Source organism: Toxorhynchites rutilus, chromosome 3, assembly GCF_029784135.1.
Source record: "Toxorhynchites rutilus septentrionalis strain SRP chromosome 3, ASM2978413v1, whole genome shotgun sequence".
In the NCBI taxonomy this organism is placed as follows: domain Eukaryota; kingdom Metazoa; phylum Arthropoda; class Insecta; order Diptera; family Culicidae; genus Toxorhynchites; species Toxorhynchites rutilus.
The window spans coordinates 328,919,636-328,938,043 of record NC_073746.1 but is presented as its reverse complement, the minus strand read 5'-3'; the positions used below and the strand labels follow the sequence as shown (position 1 = coordinate 328,938,043).

The 18,408-nt window shown below is 37.8% G+C and overlaps 1 protein-coding gene across 6 annotated transcripts in view; it reads left to right on the top strand.

Annotated features, from left to right (window-relative positions):
- The window catches only part of LOC129775659 (uncharacterized), a 47,857-nt gene that overhangs the window by 14,846 nt on the left and 14,603 nt on the right, over positions 1-18,408 (top strand). For all 6 annotated transcript variants that reach the window (XM_055780649.1, XM_055780644.1, XM_055780645.1 and 3 more), the window contains exon 4: positions 237-487. In XM_055780649.1, coding sequence (XP_055636624.1) covers positions 237-487 — 251 coding nt within the window. The remainder of the gene's footprint in view (positions 1-236; positions 488-18,408) is intronic.

The following is an 18,408-nucleotide window of genomic DNA, read 5'->3' as shown; positions in this document are numbered from 1 at the left end:
GTTTTAATTTAGAATTCATTCGCCGGAAGTGATGTCAATGATATTGGCATTTATTCGGAGAAATTCTTCAACACATTAGAGCTGTCATATATCCGACATACAGTCACTGCAGAATACATAAATCTTTTAGTGACTGTTCGAAAAATAGAACGAATCCATTGATAATTTCGAACAGCTGATGATCGTTATAATAATGTTGAACACTCATATGATCTAAACGTTTTTCTCAAACTCAGTTCCAGATGGAGAAACCCCCATCCCCTTGCTGGGAGCTATGCTATCCCCAACGACATTTGCAGACGTGTTTTCCACCTCACCGGTGCGACGAGGTCGTGGAGGTTCGCGAGGCCGTCGTGGCCGAGGAAGTCGAGGTGGCCGGGGAAGTCGAGGAGGTCGTGGCAGTAGACGAGGAAGTCCAATTAAAAATGCAAGTCCTGAAAAAAGCGTTGGACCAGAATTCAACGCATTCATGACGCCGGATGGAACGGTAAGTGACAATCTTGTGGTTGCGCTGCTTTGTTGATTGCAGTTCACTTCTAATCGCCTTTTCCTCGGTTCGGCGAACATGATGTTCATTGACCTAGTTGATAATGGCTCGATTTGTGCTAAACTTCCACGCGATGTGTACTATAATACTAACGCGAGTATTCGATACTACTATTAGTAAACAGAGAATGTAATCACCACCAACTGCGGCACTTCTCTCAAACATTAACTCAAATGTTTCATTCATCCCGTGTCCTAGACTGTGTCCCCCGCAGCCCTCTCTCGCTCGTGCACACCGGCACTACTTTTTCTCTCCACATATTATTTCCACCCACCCATTCTCGCTCGCTCTTCGGGTGGATCATGGTCCCTCACCTCAAACACACAAACTGCTCGATTCTCGTCCCGCCGAGCTCATCACTTTTAGGCCGCCCATATCACCCAATCGGTGGCCGGCGCAAGTGGTGGTGGGGCGATGCGAAACGAGACGTGTAGATTTTTTTTTCTTGTTTTGGATCCGTCATTGCACTTTTTGTTTTGCTCCGGATTTTCCACCTCTCTGCGTCGCTAGGGCGCTCACTCGTGGTGTCGTCCACAGCTACGGCTGCAGACTCCCCATTAGTGCTGGTACGGAAATCCTTGCTGCGCTACTACCGCTCTATTGGCGCTGATTTCGAATTTGCATTGTTGTTGTTGTGTTGGGTCGATCGGCGGCACAGCTGACGATAATCTGTAATAGTTTACCCCACGTGTGTGTGCCTCCCCGAATAACGCGGGTCATAGACCGGAGGATGCGTCACATCTTATTACCAGTGTGTCGGCAGAGGGGGTTTTGTTGGATGCTTTTACAAATAAATTCCTTTCTGCATGAACTCGGGCACAGGAAAAAAGAATTTAAGGTTCCATTGATTTATTAATTATATTAACATATTATTGACAAAAACTGTGGGATTTCGCATTTAATTTCCAAAGACGCACTGGTATTATGGTTAACGTTGATTGAATCTGTATCGATGTACTAAAATGTGTTTTACAGACCACTGAGGTGTACATTACACAGCTGGTGAATAAAATTTGATATGATTGGGTCCAACTTTTCTAAATTTCTCTGCCAGTTGGCAGTGGATTGCCTTTGGGAAGATGAACATCATCGAAAACTACCAATTTTATCATTATTGCAATCGGCATTTTATTATTTTATCAAACAACTGTACATTGCACAACTTCTGCATTCTAGCTTTCTCATGGGAAAATGGGGGGAAGTTGGACCCCCTAAGCAAATCGCCTAATATTTCCAAACCAATACGGTCTAAATAAAAAATGTCACATTGTACACTGAGCTACACTTGTTTTCTCTCAATAATGTTTAATCATTATATCAAGCTTCAAATTACAAAATATATCATAAAATAAAAGAGATGATTTTTGGACATTAAAATTTGATGCGGGATGATTTGGTCCAGTGTGTTTTATCGAAAAAAACATACTTATGTTTATGTAAAGTATTTTGGGATAATGTTACAACCAGCAACAGTGTTTTGGAATCGATACCAGGTGTCTTGGCCAGATTCCAGACCAGAAAAATAGCATTGAGATCATTTCGAATTCTGCGTGAATCTTTTCCCCGTTAGGGGTGGTCCAAATCACCCCGTGTTACCCTACTCTTCACAAAACCATTTACAAATTGACAAACGTCGACAGGTTGAACACACCTCATATACTGATCGCACGTTCATTTTAACGATTATTTGTACGAGATGTAGGGCGGTAGAAGAAGTTGAGTGTACGTAAATTCCGACGATACGAGTTGAAATGAAGTAACTGCAGCAACTTAGATATTTGCAGAAATCAAATCCGATGCAAACAGTACCTTGGCATCATCTCTTCGCGAGTGAATTAGTCATATCTAATAAGTCAACAGTGCATATACCTGGACAGGCAGATTTCTCAAAGCAAATCGAACGGATTTCCACTAAATCGATTCAATTCGCTGAACACTATTCTGGTAGTACAGGGCGGATTCGTTTATATACAGGCTTCGATTTTTTCACTGTATATAATCGAATTCTGTGTATAATCGAGCAAGAACAGAATTTTTCGTTTTTTGAATATAAAATTTTTTTTTCAAAAGGTGATGAAGAATCATATTTGATGAAAAAATCCTTCTACGCATATGTTCGAATTTCAACAATGACAGAGTTATTGAACTTTTTCTCTGTTTCGGGTTCTGTTTGTCTTTAACTGGTTCTATTTCAAAAATTACGTTACGTAGCACTATACTGTTGCTTCCATTTGAAAAATGAGAGAATTTTATGAAGGATACAGTTGTGAAACTTTCTAATTAGTGGATTTAAGTGAAATTGAAAAAATGAAAAAAAATACTTCTGTCCCAAGTTTGTCCGATGTTCCGTTTCGAAGTTACAAGCCAATTAGTGGACCTAAAGGCTGATTTAGACGATGCCAGTCAGCGCTCTAGTTGAAGTATCCAGTGAATAGAGAACAGACACTCTGTTCAAGATAGAGGCCAATTACTTGTTCGATACTGGTACAAGTAACTTGGACAGAGTGTCTGTTCTCTATTCACTGGATACCTCAACTAGAGCGCTGACTGGCATCGTCTAAATCAGCCTTAAGTCTTTGCCTCTTTGCGCGGATCCAAAATTTAAAACGCGTTTTTCTTGAAACTAAGTTTTGCCAACTGGTGGGAGTTCAGTCTCCGGGACTATCCATCCGATTTTGGTGAAATAGTTTTTCCCAGATTCTCCACTAAACTACCTGTCAGAGTACGTAGGATTTTTGGAAATAAATTTTTGGTGAAAAATTTCGTCTCGATTAATGAGGCGAAAATTGGCAAAAATTAATTCATAAAAAATGTCGCCATTTTGTCAGAAATCAATATTTTGAAAAAATCCTACGTACGATGACAGGAAATATATCCAAGATTACGTAAAAAAATCATTGGTTGAATTCGGTTCACTAAAAATAAATTTGCTCCCACCAGTTTACAAGGTTTTGGCTGCAAGGGTTCAACAAACCGGTTGCGGCTATTCAGGGGACAGTCCAATTGACACCAATATATTTTTTGTTTGTTAAGTAATATATATTAAATAAAACTATGATCTCAGATTAATCATAGTCATTTATTTCCTCGTTGAAAAAAATCGCGAAAATCACATACTTTTTATGATGTTCATAGTGTACTACCTGCTTAAGTATCATTTTAGAAGTGAAAAATTCAAAAGTTAGTAGTTTTTAAGGTTTTAAGGTGTCTTAATTTTATCCAAAAAATACATAGTAAACTTTATTGTTTCTATCAACCCAATTAAAGCTCTTTAATAGTTCTACAATTCGTTCTTTTACACCCAACTTCTATCGTTTTTAATTTCGCTGCAATATCATTTTGAACAACTCCTGATGAATCTTCAACAACAGTTTTTGTCTAGAGAATAACTGTCGAGCTCTAAATGCTGATTTCCACTTAAATGCACCTACTGGAATGAATAGCATTTTATTTTTCTTGGGACAAACAATTGAATTATTATGAAATGTCAAGCATTGTCTAAACGCCCTATATGCCTCGTTTTGATTGATCCAATTTGTGCTTCTCAAATGGTTCCGACCACTTCAATATCAGGGATATAACCGGAGACACGTAGTACTACACCAAGAACTGTTAATTCGAATAACTTCTCCAATATCCAAGTTGTTTTCCTGTATCTTTTACATCTCCAATGTTCCCAAAAACATCATTCCCAAAGAAATGATTCACAAATTATATTATGCCGACCTTTCGCAGAACGGCAACAGAAAACCCCAAATTGATGTTGATGGCAATTCTAGCAATCGCAGTGGAACGAACTTTAACTTTAGTTTTCAACCGATGAACATAGCTTTTCTGTTGAAAAAATTCTTATACTCATCTGGTTGGCAAAGTGGTGTACTTTGATGCCTTTGATGTACCTTTGGCTCAAAAACAATGTACGAATTCGCGAAAAGTTAATGATCAATCGTCACCAATCTCTAAAAAGCTCAAAAACACTCCTAAACTCGCACAAGCTCTCTCTCGGAAAACAAATTATAAAAAAAAGTCAAATTGATTTTTATTATTTCGGATATCACTTATAATGCATCGAACTGTTGCATTGAATTGTATAGAAATAACTCTTTAGTCAAAGGTTCCCTAGAAAGCGCCATATTTTTTAGACAGATTTATTTTTGTTCTCGCGACCGAGGATTTTCATCTGTGTCATCAAAATTGAAGGTTCTCCTCCGGATCTCAGGAAAATTTAAACTCGTTTGCTGACTCTTCTGTTGTCATGTTGAATTGTAGAGACTAAAACCAGTTTAAACTAAACTCTTCTCCATGCCTTGAGAGAGACAGATTTCACTCCCACTTGTCCCCGCCGGTTAACGACGTTGACTCGATGACCAGCAAACAAGAAGTGACGCTGCGGCCATGCTCTCGCTCCTTCAGTTCCGTTTTGCTTCCGGGGTAGAAAATGAATTATCGGTTCGGGACGGGGCGAGTGAAATTTAAACGATTTGGTTGATTGGAGAATCACACACGGATGGGGCTTGCGATGCAATGTTTCGCTTTTCTTTAGGCTTCCATTGTATCGAGCAAATTCTTCGTATATACATCAACATTAGGATAGAAAAGGATAGACGCACGATGGCTAGCTACGATTGTTGTCGCAGTGGAATTGATAATGTATTTAAATTGTATTCCGCTGTTACTCTGAATGCAATGGGATCCACACTATTTAAGGTAGTAGCCCGGTGTGACGACCGAAGTTTCGACGTTTTTTCATAATTTTTTTTCAACAAGAAAATGAAATGCGATCGTTTCAAAATTTTCACATGTTTTTATTGGTGTTTCAAAATATAGAAAAAAAAATTTTAGTTAATTTTACATAAATTTGTTTTTAATATTTGACGTCAGAGTGGAGTCCTTAAAATATAAACAATAACACAAAAATTAAACGGAAAAAAATATTCATAATTAGAAAAACGTTTGCATTAAAAAAGTGGACTTTTTTCGGATGGTGTAACAAAAAATAACACGGATAATTCAGTTTGATAAATTTCCCATGGAAGGTAATTATATTAGCTCACTTGCAAAAAAATTCTACGAGCGGCATTCCGGCAGTTAACCGGAACTTTCGTCATGGCGGACAAAAATATGCATGTAGGCATGTTTTTGAGTTCTTTCTTCATTTTATTTATCAATTCCTTTTCAGTTTTCGCGACACAATTTTTTTTTTTTTATCTTCGCTTATTTTTCGTCGGCCTATTTCCGCCACTTTAGTGCCAATCACCGACATCAGGGAGGCGACTCCACCTGTTCCTACCTATCAGACTCAACAACTCATGAGCCGGGCCAACTTCTTTTACTTCCGCTCCGAAGGAAGACGTAACCAGAGATTTTTCGCCTCAGAAAATCCCAACGACGCCAGCTGGGATTGAACCCAGGCCGATCGGATTGTGAGGCTGTTACGCTAACCATACAACCACTGGCGCCGTCTACGCGACACAATTGTTGGAGTAGATTTTACGCTTCAGGTTTATCCAGAAATTCTCGATGGAACGCAGCTGGGGGACGTTGGGCGGGACCACCGACTTGGGTACCACATCGATATTCAACCGCTCCATCTTCCCTAACGATCGCTTCGAGTCATTGTCTGCAGTTCCGAGACCAGTGGACGGGACTTCCGCTTCCTGACATGTATGTCCATGTTCGCCTGGTACTTTTTCACTGTTAGGCAGGTTGCACCGACCTCCCGGCCAAGCGCACGCAGCGACGTAGCCACTTTTTCCTCGATCTTTCTCTTCAGCATCCTTTGGAACTTTTTGTTGCTCAGGGTCGTCGGCCGTCCGGAACCGGGCTTTCTTTCGATGCTCTTCGCCATCACGATTAGAGTTTGACTGATAGAGCTGTCAATTTTTTTCTGCTGACTCATGGGTTACTATGATTGATGCTGCATGGGTAGTTTCGTCAGTGCGTGTGAAGGTAAACCCATGAAAAATCGGCAATTTTTGTATATTTTTTAATGCAAACTTTAGTTACAAGCTTTACAAGATGAAGTGAGGGGGTTCAAAAAAAAGTTGTGTCATGGCGTTCACGATTCCCCAGCCCTTTTGGTTATCTGAAACAAAAAAATCGAACAGAATCTGAATCAGTAAGGATTTGTCGCAATCGCATGAACCTCGGACAAGTCAAACAAATTTTTTCTGACAATATGGCGTTGGTATGAAGATAAAAAGCTGTTTGAAAGGCTTCTTTTACGCTTACCGATTTTTAAAAAATAATAAAATAAAAAATATATGATTCTTTATTGTTTCATTCGATAGAGAGGTGCACACAGACTCTATTCATATAAATGCGACAAAAATCAGTAGAACTTGAGATATCGTGTACGCCAGTTTGAAAAAAAACAGTTTCGAGAAAAACGCGTTTGAAGTTAATTGTTATGGCCGAATACCCCTTAAATCGGTAGTGGGTGTGATGTTGGTGAATCCCGGAAAATATAACCCTTTTTCATAGATTGGATAGAATGGAATCAGAAAGAAATTTATTTTGGAAAACTTCCAGTTATTTATGTATTTTTTACCATAAGGACACATTATTTATTGTCCATTTAAACCAATAATTACAATCCAGGTGAAAACAGTCCTCATACCTCATTTGTGTTTTAAAAAACATATACGATGAAGGGATTGATATGCATTCATTAGTAATTTGATATCCATTGAATGGCATACTACTATTTATGTGCAATGAACGTCAAGAACATTACTATCCGCCAATAAATGATCCGCTGAATTATAAATTAAACGTTTATTTCCCGATAGAAATGAACATCGTGTTCTACACGCTCACGAGACTACACCTCGTATGTGGTTCGTTTTTGCTCTACCAGGCTCGCAGACCCCGACGCGTTTGTTCCGCAAAAACATGACGACGGCCGACGAAGGTGTTGATTTGTAGGCAGAGGGACCTTTCCGGGGAATTATTTCGAGAGACGAATGTGAGTCAACTGCCTGCTGCAAACTCACACACAATATCCATCCATTCCTTTCTTCCTTCCTTCCTCTTCGTCGACGGCGTGGAGAAATGTGTGTGTTTTTGCGGCGCGATGAACCCGGTCCACGGTCTCGGAATGACGTCGCTCACGGGGGGTACTCGCTCACAACGCCGCTCGTGTTGATTTTGTCAATGATTATGCAAAATGATAAGAGTGAAAAATGCAAAGAGCTACTTTGTGGGGAGCTCACTTTTGGTGAATGACATTGAATAGTTGACCTTCGGAAAAAATTACGAAACCGCTCAGACTATCCTCTTCTATTGATGCATGATGCATGTTGTTTTTCATCCGTTTTCATCTGTATATTCATCGAACGATATGATGTTACATTCAAAATAACTATATCTGAATCATCTTGACTGGTTCATTATTCAACATAAAGGTACATCATCATTCATATAAGCGTCAACGAATGTAGAGTTATTATAAACGATGTGTTTTCTACTAGAATCCAGACGGTTGTAACGCGTTTCCAATAGGAGTTTCCAATGTGAAGATTGACATTTGTGAGATTTTATATTTCTCCTATTTCTCGTGGCATTCGAGAATATCCATTAAAATTTTATCTTTCATTTCTTTGAAATTAGGTTCGGTTGGGAAAGGCTATGGTGAAAGTATCCACCCTTCATTACTATCAGTTGTTTATAATGTTTGTTTTTCTCGATATTTCTGGCAGCGGTTGAATTATGATATTGTATTGCGATTGAGGATATTCGAAGTTAAAAATCAGGACACCTTTCATAGCTCCGATTATAACTAAACCATTTCCTTTCTACGAGCTATAGATAAAGAAAAACACGCTGTTCTGTTTGCGTTATCGGATCGCATATTTCAGAGCTGCTATTTCCGGTTGATTACTGTTACTAATCATCTATTTTTCCCACTTCGGAATCTTCATCCTTTTCTGATGGATCATTCACTATACTGATAATTTGGCTGTCGGAATGTTGTGTGTGATATAAGCTTCCTACCTTCCTACCCTTCCACATCTACATGCTTTTGTGATTATTGTTGACGTGCTGCCAATATTCAAATGGATCTTTCAATGTTTTTTTTTCAATGCCTTGTCCAGTATTTCTGAATTTAGCATAATTGACATTTCTAATTTTTCTCGATATATTACTTTTATGTTTTAAATTATCTATAGGGCGCTTGCAGCGTGCATATGTATTAGTGATCTGTTGGGCAGGCAAAAGAGATCGCTTCAAAGGATTTATATGGATCGACAAGATTGAGCTTTGTTTAAATAATTATTTTAGCGAAATAGTTGTAGAAATTACGCGCTACACTATATTAATAACATAGGAATATAAGTCTCTTTACATAAAAATATTTACTTTTAGCGTCAAAGCCATATACACGGTGAAAAATAGAAATTTCTGTTATGGCTAGGATCCATATCAATGGAAGCAGATTGATTATTCGGAAAGTTTCACAGAAACAATGCAAATTGCACATTGCGATTGTATAGTCGGATTAGGTGAAGTGTGCTCCCATTAAGGCTTTGTGCTTTTTTCCCTGAAATGTTGTTCTCGTGAAGAAGTAAACTATAATGAATATTCGTGTGAGTAGTCAAAAGTGACGTAATTTGGAAAATACAAATTTCGATAAAATCATATATGATACTTGAAAGTACACCCAAAATTGATTTTTAGCTCATGTTTTGTCATCCCGATTTATGACATTACATGAGACATAACAGAAAATGTCATGACTCACAAATACTGGTAAGCATTTGTATAATATACACGGTACAGCAATCCTTAATCGGTGGTTGGTTTCGCCAAAGAAGCAGATGATTATGTTTAAATTAAGAACATATTCAGCCAGAAAGATTATCCAACCCTCAGATATGATTTCCGGGTACCTGAATGCTCTGCGGAGGAGAGAAATATGGTTATAAGAAAATTGATCGGAAACGAAGAAAATCCATCAACTGGCTGATTCATGGAAAATACAAGGAAGCATTCGAACATGAGCTCGAGCCTCTATGTCTTGAATCTAGGTCCGAACATGCTGATAATTCTTTCCTGTTATTTTTTCGATTCAAATCTAGTGGGAAAGTCGCTCAATGAACATCGTAAAATAGGTGCTAGTAAGTTAAACAATATGCGTCACACAAAAGCTCTTGTTCGGTAAATAGCTTGTCTAACTGTTTCACAAAGTTCATGTTAGTTCTATGAAATATTTCGCGCTAATGAAGATCGCAACTATATTGAAATCATCTACAAGAACGTCAATTGATAATCAATCCGCTTCTGCTGCATAGAAGCTACGAATGTAAACAAATGATGTTTGCCCAACAGATACTCTGCATGTATGTGTAGCAAGAGCCCTATTGGCGTCGGACAGTCCATCACCACAGGAAATTCCATCCCCACAAAGGTACGCAATGCAATTATCTATTATCGAAACGCCCTTCTTCTGTAGGAGCATTGTACCACTGCGACCATTAGTTTGATCTATTGTAGTGCGCAAACGCCCTTAGGTTGTAGTCTTTTTCAGGAACTTCCAGAACAAACTGGTTTTAGAAGCACCTCAGTAATAGTTTCCGCTTCGAAAAATCGAGGGTTTTTCGATTTTTCAATGGATGTTTATGAGTACCAGAAGCATTGGAACTTGAACAGTTTTTGTCAGTTTTGGTTCATGCGACGCCTTTTTTCCTCTGTATAAGTTAACGTTTATCTGGTAAAAGTTATATACCTGCAAACACAAGTCTTCAAGTAATTGAAAATTATTCTTTGAAATTATCGATTAGTTTAGTAAATCATTTCAAAAGAAATGCTGTTGTTAAGTTCTCGTTGCTTGAAAAACCACAGCCGTTTCTAACTTGCTATATTTTCCCTTCAAGTAAATTTAGAATATCTACTATCAATTAATTTAAACATTAAAACAATTCTACCTTCAGCAGCACATTTAATTTGTCTTATAATGCTCGATGATTGCATAACAGTCATTTTCACAAATTAGTCCCTCTCTTTTAGCATTCTTGTGATTGTCGTACGTAATTGTTGAGCGATTTGTGATTTGGATTTTTTTTCATTAGCTTATATCGCCTAGTTGTCACAACTAAGAATAAATCTATTACAAAAAGTACAGTGAAAGCTCTCTATAGCGACATCGCAAGGGGCCGTCGTTATAGAGAATTGTCACTATAAAGAACTGTCACTATAGAGAATTTAAATGTCGTTATAATAAGGGAAAAGATCAAGTTCGCACGAAACAATAAAATTATATTATGAACAAAGTAGATTAATTCTAACAATCTTGAAACACTGCATTAAACAATGTATACAAAATTCAACTCATTTGTCCTCTAACACATTTTTCTTTAAATAAAAAAAAAGAAAAACTGCCCTTTGGTTAATTTGTTTTAGTTGTTGAACCTGCTAAAATAGTATCTTCTAGCTGGTTTTGAGAGGGTGAGCTTATAGTTCCACTGTCAAGTACTTCGTCAGGCACTGAATGAGTTATCTATAGATGATTACTCTTGCACTATCATTGTCGGACAATATTGCTCCTTTGCATAAGTTGTCGTCAAAAGTGACGTAATTTGGAAAATTCAAATTTCGATAAAATCATATATGATATTTGAAAGTATTAACCATTTATAACCAAACCTTCAAAAGAATCAGAACCCCTTGATCAGCGAGCGCTTCAAAATTCGATTGGAATACATTTTCCTCTAACGGGTCGTCATCAACGCTGTTCTCATTGATGCATATCAAATTGACGCTTTGACGAAGCAATTAACAATAGTGGATAGATGATTGTGCCACGCATAAGCTAGTATACAAATATACTGTAGAAGGTTGTCATTCAACCTTTTTCTATCTTTTTCTATCGCTTTCAGTTGGTCCTTAACACGTTAAGATTTTACGGTTTGTTTACGGATGTTTTACTAAATGTGACTACTTTCTAGCCGAATTGCTGACATTTTTCTATTTATACAATAAGTATCTTCGGGAACTGGGACCGACACTGATATTGTGCAAACGCTCTTGATGCGAGCTGAATGGAAAGTGCAGCAAGAAAAAATCGGGACTACTCGTGTTAACTAATTTGTTGCGGAAGTGCAGTTTCAATACTTTAATTATTCCAATATGAAGTGGTTGAAGCACAGAGGAAAATATTGTTTTAAGTTCAATACAAATATTTTAATTTATCGAGGACGGGCTTTATTCGCTATACGAAATGTTGCAGCGTGTGCAGCACAATTTTGAACAGCATTTTTAAATGTATCATCAGCAGAATCGCATCTGAATATGTGTTCAGGTCAAGTATTATGTTTCAATTTAAAATTTTTGTTTGTAAATTATCCTAAAATTCTTATTAGTTGAACACGAACAGATGATTAATGTTCACAAAACAAAACATAACCTTTTTTCCGTTCATAGTCATATCATAAGTTCAATTTAGCTAATTATTATAGAACTGTGGATGGAGTGGCATTGAAAATTGTCGCTACAGAGAATGATATGTAAGAGCGGTAATGTGTCGCTAAAGGGAATCGTCATTATAGAAAATGTCGCAATTAAGAAATGAATTTCTATGCGATTTTAAAGGGACTTCTGGATATGTCGTTATAGAAAGATTTGTCGCTATAGAACGCTTTGACTGTATTATCGACTATCTCGAAAAGGAAGTTCAACAATTGACTAAATAATATATTTTACTGTCTTTACTGACTGTCTCTTCCACGGCTCAAACTGGGAAACGGCATAGGTCGTGCATCTCATTTCACACAATCGAAGATAAAGTTGCTCAGAATTATTCATAGTTTTTGATTCTGAGCTCATGAAAATAATATGCTTACAAATCCCAAAGTAAGATTTTTTTTCGGCTTTACGGCTGATCAGGCGGGATGAATGCTCAAAAATCAATTTTGATATCATTTCTCATTTTTTGAAAAACTTGATAAAAGCGAAACATTTTCAGTGATAAATTCGAAAGTGATAAAAACGAGACGTGATATAAACGCACAGTGATATAATCGAAACGTTACTGTATTTGGATGTGCTTTTCCAAATCAGATTTACTTGTAATGGTTCATTGTTGATTTCAAAATTCTGTTTTAACAAAATGACAAAATATACATATCGCTATTAGCCACCGACACGTATAAATCACATATAGCCTCATAATCATCACGTCTTTCTGTGAAACAAGGGTACTTCCGGCGCAATTTGTCGGTTAATATATTAAATATTTAAAAAAAACCTGGTATATCGAGACAAAACATTTTGAGATGGAAAAATCGTGATTTTCTGGGAAAAATATGTTGTCAAGATTCTAATTGACATCAGGACAAATGCTAGAATACGAAAAATGAATCTGAATGCCCCAAAATGATCTCAACATCAAAACATGTCCTGCTAAAGCGGGACGGATGGAATCCCTAATCGCCATTGAAGAGCCTAATCAATTGGGTCTGCTTGTAGATAATTTGATAATGATGACAAATAATCCTGCTAGAGCATACTAAAAATGAGCATCTGTTATGATAACAAATTCAAACAATAATCATTCGGTAACTGAACCAGAAAGGAAGCCCAGTTTTCGACATTCGCTTTCTAACTGCCGGTATAGAACATCAAATAGATTCTAGGGGAACTTCAATGAATTGTTTTATTCGCGTTGATTGTGAAATTAGACAAACAAAATGTTTCATATATGTATATGACATATAATTCAAGGAAATTATTTCTCTATAATTTAATCAACGTTTTTGTCATGCGAAAATGATGCCAATTTTTATAACATTTCAAATTACAATCGAATACCCCTCACAGCAAATTTTCAAATTGAATATAGCGTTATTTTTTTTGGTAAATTCTGCTTTTTAACTGGGCCAAACGTTCGCCCAGTTAAGGAGCACTCCAGTTAAACCAGGTTCAGTTATCGAATGATTACAGTACTGAACTCATATTTGTAGAAGTTGATCATGTTTAATGTTCGTCATAACGGATAATTCTAGTTGGGCTCATAGTTCTTGCCACAACTTCGCGATAAACTTTTTTGTAAAATGATGTCTACATCTCTTCACAATTCATTCAGCCGGAGTCGAGAGATACAACGATGAAGAAAGAAACAGCAGAGAACTGCTTGGATAAACAGATGCGAGAGAAAATAAAAATGTAATAACTTGTGTTCGAAAACTTGAAGCTATTATGTTGTGCCTCAATCGATGGTACTACTTGTTTTACATTTCAAAAGTCGCAGTTTAAACATTGGTTCATAGAATGATACACGAGGAAGTAGAGCAAATCAAACAGGATTACACAGCAGCCTCAAAGAATATTGATAGCCTTATGAACGGCTGCCATAAAACATATCTTCGTGGAATATTCCCCCGGGCAACCTTTTTTATTACATATGAAAAAAAACAGAGGAAAGCCTCCTAAAATGGGAAACCTGAAACCAGCAGTTCCTTTGTGTTCATTTTTGCAACTTTCATTATTGGCTGGTTTCGAACGAGAAAGAGACAAATACAACAAAACTCTCATGATGTTTAATTTCCTTTTGCAGGAATCATTTCTCTCCAAGCCACACATAATCTTTGGGGCAACAGCACTTTTTGGGGTGCACTTACACATCATTCATTGATGGGGCGATGTTTCATTTCTCTCCACCACATTTCTCTGGCTGTCTGTCACCGGGAATTACTTCCCCAGGATGATGGCCTTTGCTCTTATGAGAGAAAAGCATTGAATCAAGGAAACTCTGCGCACAACCGCAGTAACATGTGTAAACGTTACTACCAGTAACTTTCCATCCATCCATCCATCTCTACATCTTTCAAGCATCTTTGATTCTTGTCTCTATTTCCAAATCTCCTCAGAGCTTGGAGCAAAATTGTACGCCACATTTGTTGATTTATTTCCCAGTCGATTTTCTCCCGGCGATGCAAAGTCGTCGTCTGTTCCAATCGATTATGCTGCTACTTTCGCAGCGAGCATAACTAACAACAACCGATCGGTTTCTTCCGCCACACTCCCACAATTGGCCTTTTCAGCCGAACTGAGAACAGGTTTTCTTAAATATATATACGTATCCTATCGACGTGAGCTGAGCGACGACGAGCGAAGGAGAATCTCGCAAATCCGCACTTGGCTCGCTTCTGCGAAACGGGAATGTAGATTAATTCGGAGCGGTCGGCTATTATAAATGAACTGTTATGAATTCTGATGTTTCCCCGATTCGGAGAAGACAAGTCGAGCGAATCCGAAGCGAACGTTTTTTTTGCTCGAAGAGTTTTTTAAGTTTCATGACTATTGATTTTTATTGCATTGCTTTGAGATGAATCACTTCAATGTGTGTTTGAGTTTGAATGTAGAAGCCCAAATGTGACCACAGGAATAACGTTTAGCTGTTATATCGACACGCTATTCTAAATACTTTGATAAGTTTTCATCAATTTTCGTGCCCAAAAAAAACGAAAATTAACACACAAGAACGTTTCAGGTGCACAATATCCTCTCGTCAAATGATTGCGATAAAAAAATGGGTGAACATGCAGACGACCACAATTCAACAAAAATAAAATGAAGGGTCGATCTGCTGTACATACAACATGATATGACTTCGCCCCGACACGTCTCACACTCCTCTGACCCACGTTCTACACATTTACTTGTGCATCGCGGGCAATCGGGGCGTAACTAGACTCCACTCTGTCCGAATGGAAGTCTAATTCCATTAACTTCTAGCTTGATGAATCTTAAAAGCGAGGTTGCGCTCACATCACGATGGAAAAAATGTTCAAAATTAGAAGTATTTGAATAAAAGTTTCGAAATTTTATTTCACTTATTTTTCGAACGGTTTATTTTATCATCAATAATTTTCTCCTATATGTTTATGTAGTAAAAATTATTAATAATTTGGCCCTACTGCTGCAGCTTGCAGGTTGGAGTGACCAATCGCTAGTTATCGGACGAACTCACGACACGCAATGAGGTTTGCTCTCTCACTTCTATCGAGTGAACGAAAGCCCTGAGAAAGCAAACATATGGTAGACATGCATGTGTGTTCATATTATCAGAATACTTCTACAGCACTTCTGCTTGTGGTTGATTCCATTCATTCTCTCCTCGTTCAGTAATTGTGGGGTTCATACAATTGTACAGAATATTTCTCATAGGAGGAGAGATAGATAGGAGAGCACGGGTGGTTACAAGGGTTGAATAATTCCAATGTGAATGATTTAATGATACCGCTTTCTGTACGACGACGATGACGACGACTGTGTATGGAGTAATTTAGAGACAATTGATGTGGTTACAAGTTGGAGTAATATTTCACAAACTCACAAACTATGCAGTATTGCTTCAGGAAAAGCTACTTTCAGCATACTGTTTACACAATAGTTCATATTAAACCCGGAGCATTCGTAGCCTATTTGCTTGTGTAATGTATAAAAGCTGTAGGAAAGCTCGAATTAAATAGATTTATTCATATTTTTGTACCATCATTTTCGAACTTGTTATTTCGTTTTCTTGCGAGGAAAATTTTGTATTCCCTCAAACTAGTGTCTGGTGGCTACAAGGAACGTTGTCAAAACATAAACCTGGCAGCAGTTTAGTGATTGTAATACGTTCATCTTCCATTGATCTTTCTTAGTCGTACAGAAATATAGCCGGGAAGTTCGTGCCGTTTTTAAGGAAAAATTTAAAAGTATAATTTATACCGGTTTATTCCAGAATTTTTCGTCAAAACTGTCGTTTACCGGATTGTCAAAGAAACATGAGGTCTCACGTTACTCTGAGGTAACACGCAGTGTTTGCCAGTTGATTCAATTGATTTCACATTCACTGAAAATATCGCTTTCGTTCGTTTAAATATGATCTTATAGAAATCATTCCCCCTAGCGGCATTCTTTTGTTGTTCTTCTTCTTCTTCAATGGCACTAACGTTCCTAGAGGAACTTCGCCGTCTCAACGTAGTATTACTTGCGTCATTTTTATTAGTACTTAGTTGAGATTTCTATGCCAAATAACACGCCTTGAATGCATTCTGAGTGGCAAGCTCTAGAGAATACGCGTGATCACAGTGCAAGTCGGAGGAAATTTCTTTGACGAAAAATTCCCCCGACCGGATGGGAATCGAACCCGAACACCCGGCATGTTAGTTATGACGCTAACCACTCGGCCACGAGAGCACTTTTGTTGTTACGTGCTACAAATCAAGACACAAAAGAGAACGAGACAACTCTGCATCGGCTCGCACTTCATGATACACCAGCGCGCAAGCAAAACTGTCATGTACGCTTTCGGTCAGAAAGTTTATTTTCTTCTTTGCCTCTAACATGTGCATATCGAACCTCTCCATGCATCTTCAAACAGCAGGATCATACGGACTACGCAAAGCGAATGATTCATATTCAGCTAATGTAGCAGATGCTAATAGTGTGCTCCCGTGGCCGAGTGGTTAGCGTCATAACTAACATGCCGGGGGTTCGGGTTCAATTCCCGTTCTGGTCGGGGGAATTTTTCGTCAAAGAAATTTCCTCCGACTTGCACTGTGATCACGCGTATTCTAGAGCTTGCCACTCAGAATGCATTCAAGGCGTGTTATTTGGCATAGAAATCTCAACTAAGTACTAATAAAAATGACGCAAGTAATACTACGTTGAGACGGCGAAGTTCCTCTAGGAACGTTAGTGCCATTGAAGAAGAAGAAGAAGTAGATGCTAATTTTTAAGTCTCAGAGAGTGCAAACTACATGATTATTTACCTCGATAGAGGCTATAGGAAGGGTTGTCAGGTCATATTTTCCATTTTTAACGCTTCTTATAGACCGCATAGTTTTACTAGCAACGTCGCTCCAGTGAGAAACAAAAACTCTCTCGTTTCAGCTCTTTTCCCACTCGTTGCTCTCCGTAAATGGTGACCCAATGATGACGTAATTTTTTTGTATGATTAATTGCTGTGCAGTTGTGTATTATTCGATATTTATCGAATTCCAAACACTGGTAACACAACTTCCATCATATTAACTAATTCTCACGGGTCTCTGTCCTTAATTCATCCAGTTGCGAGCTGTATTTGTTGGAATTTATCGACTGGTTGCTTGATAGAAGTTCATAGCACAGAATACCTTTCCAATACCACCAGACACATAACATGACTTTCTCGGGGGAAGATCGCCTTTGGGAATAGGTAATGGTTTATTTTGATTGTCCCAAGAGTCTATCGTTCAAAATTGTTGCAAATTATTTGACTTTTCATCACAGTGCAAATCGTTTCTAAAAATTGCATTCTAGCTATTTACTTCAAAATGTATTGTAATGTATTGTAAATGCGTTTAAAAAAATATCATTTTATTTGTTCACGTGAAAATTATCTAGACCCCCTCCTCCTTCACCGTGGACAAGCATGGACATTTTCGTAACACCTCGTAAAATCGTAAATTCCCAAGTGTGATGTATAGAATATCAAACAAATTTTAGAGATTTTACGATTCAATTAGTATGCAAATCATCAAAATCAGGTCGCAGCAAAAATAATTATTAACGTTAACATTATTTCATAGAAACATTGCCTGTTTTCTGGTATGGCATCCCTACTGAAAGATGTAGTCCTACATCAAGAATGAGTGACATTTATTAATCCCCAATCTCGATTTTTTGACGAATTGATTTTCATATTTATATGTTCGGATGACGATGAAAAATAAAATACAAAAGAATGGGACAAATCCTCAAATCCGTTCATTAAACTTTCTACAAAAATGCTTTGACGGTTCGTCCAAATTTTGTTTTTCATCAGTCGCAGTTGGGGACGTTGGATGGGTCGACGTTATTTGGTGCAACGTTTATCTTCAGCCGATCCATTTCCC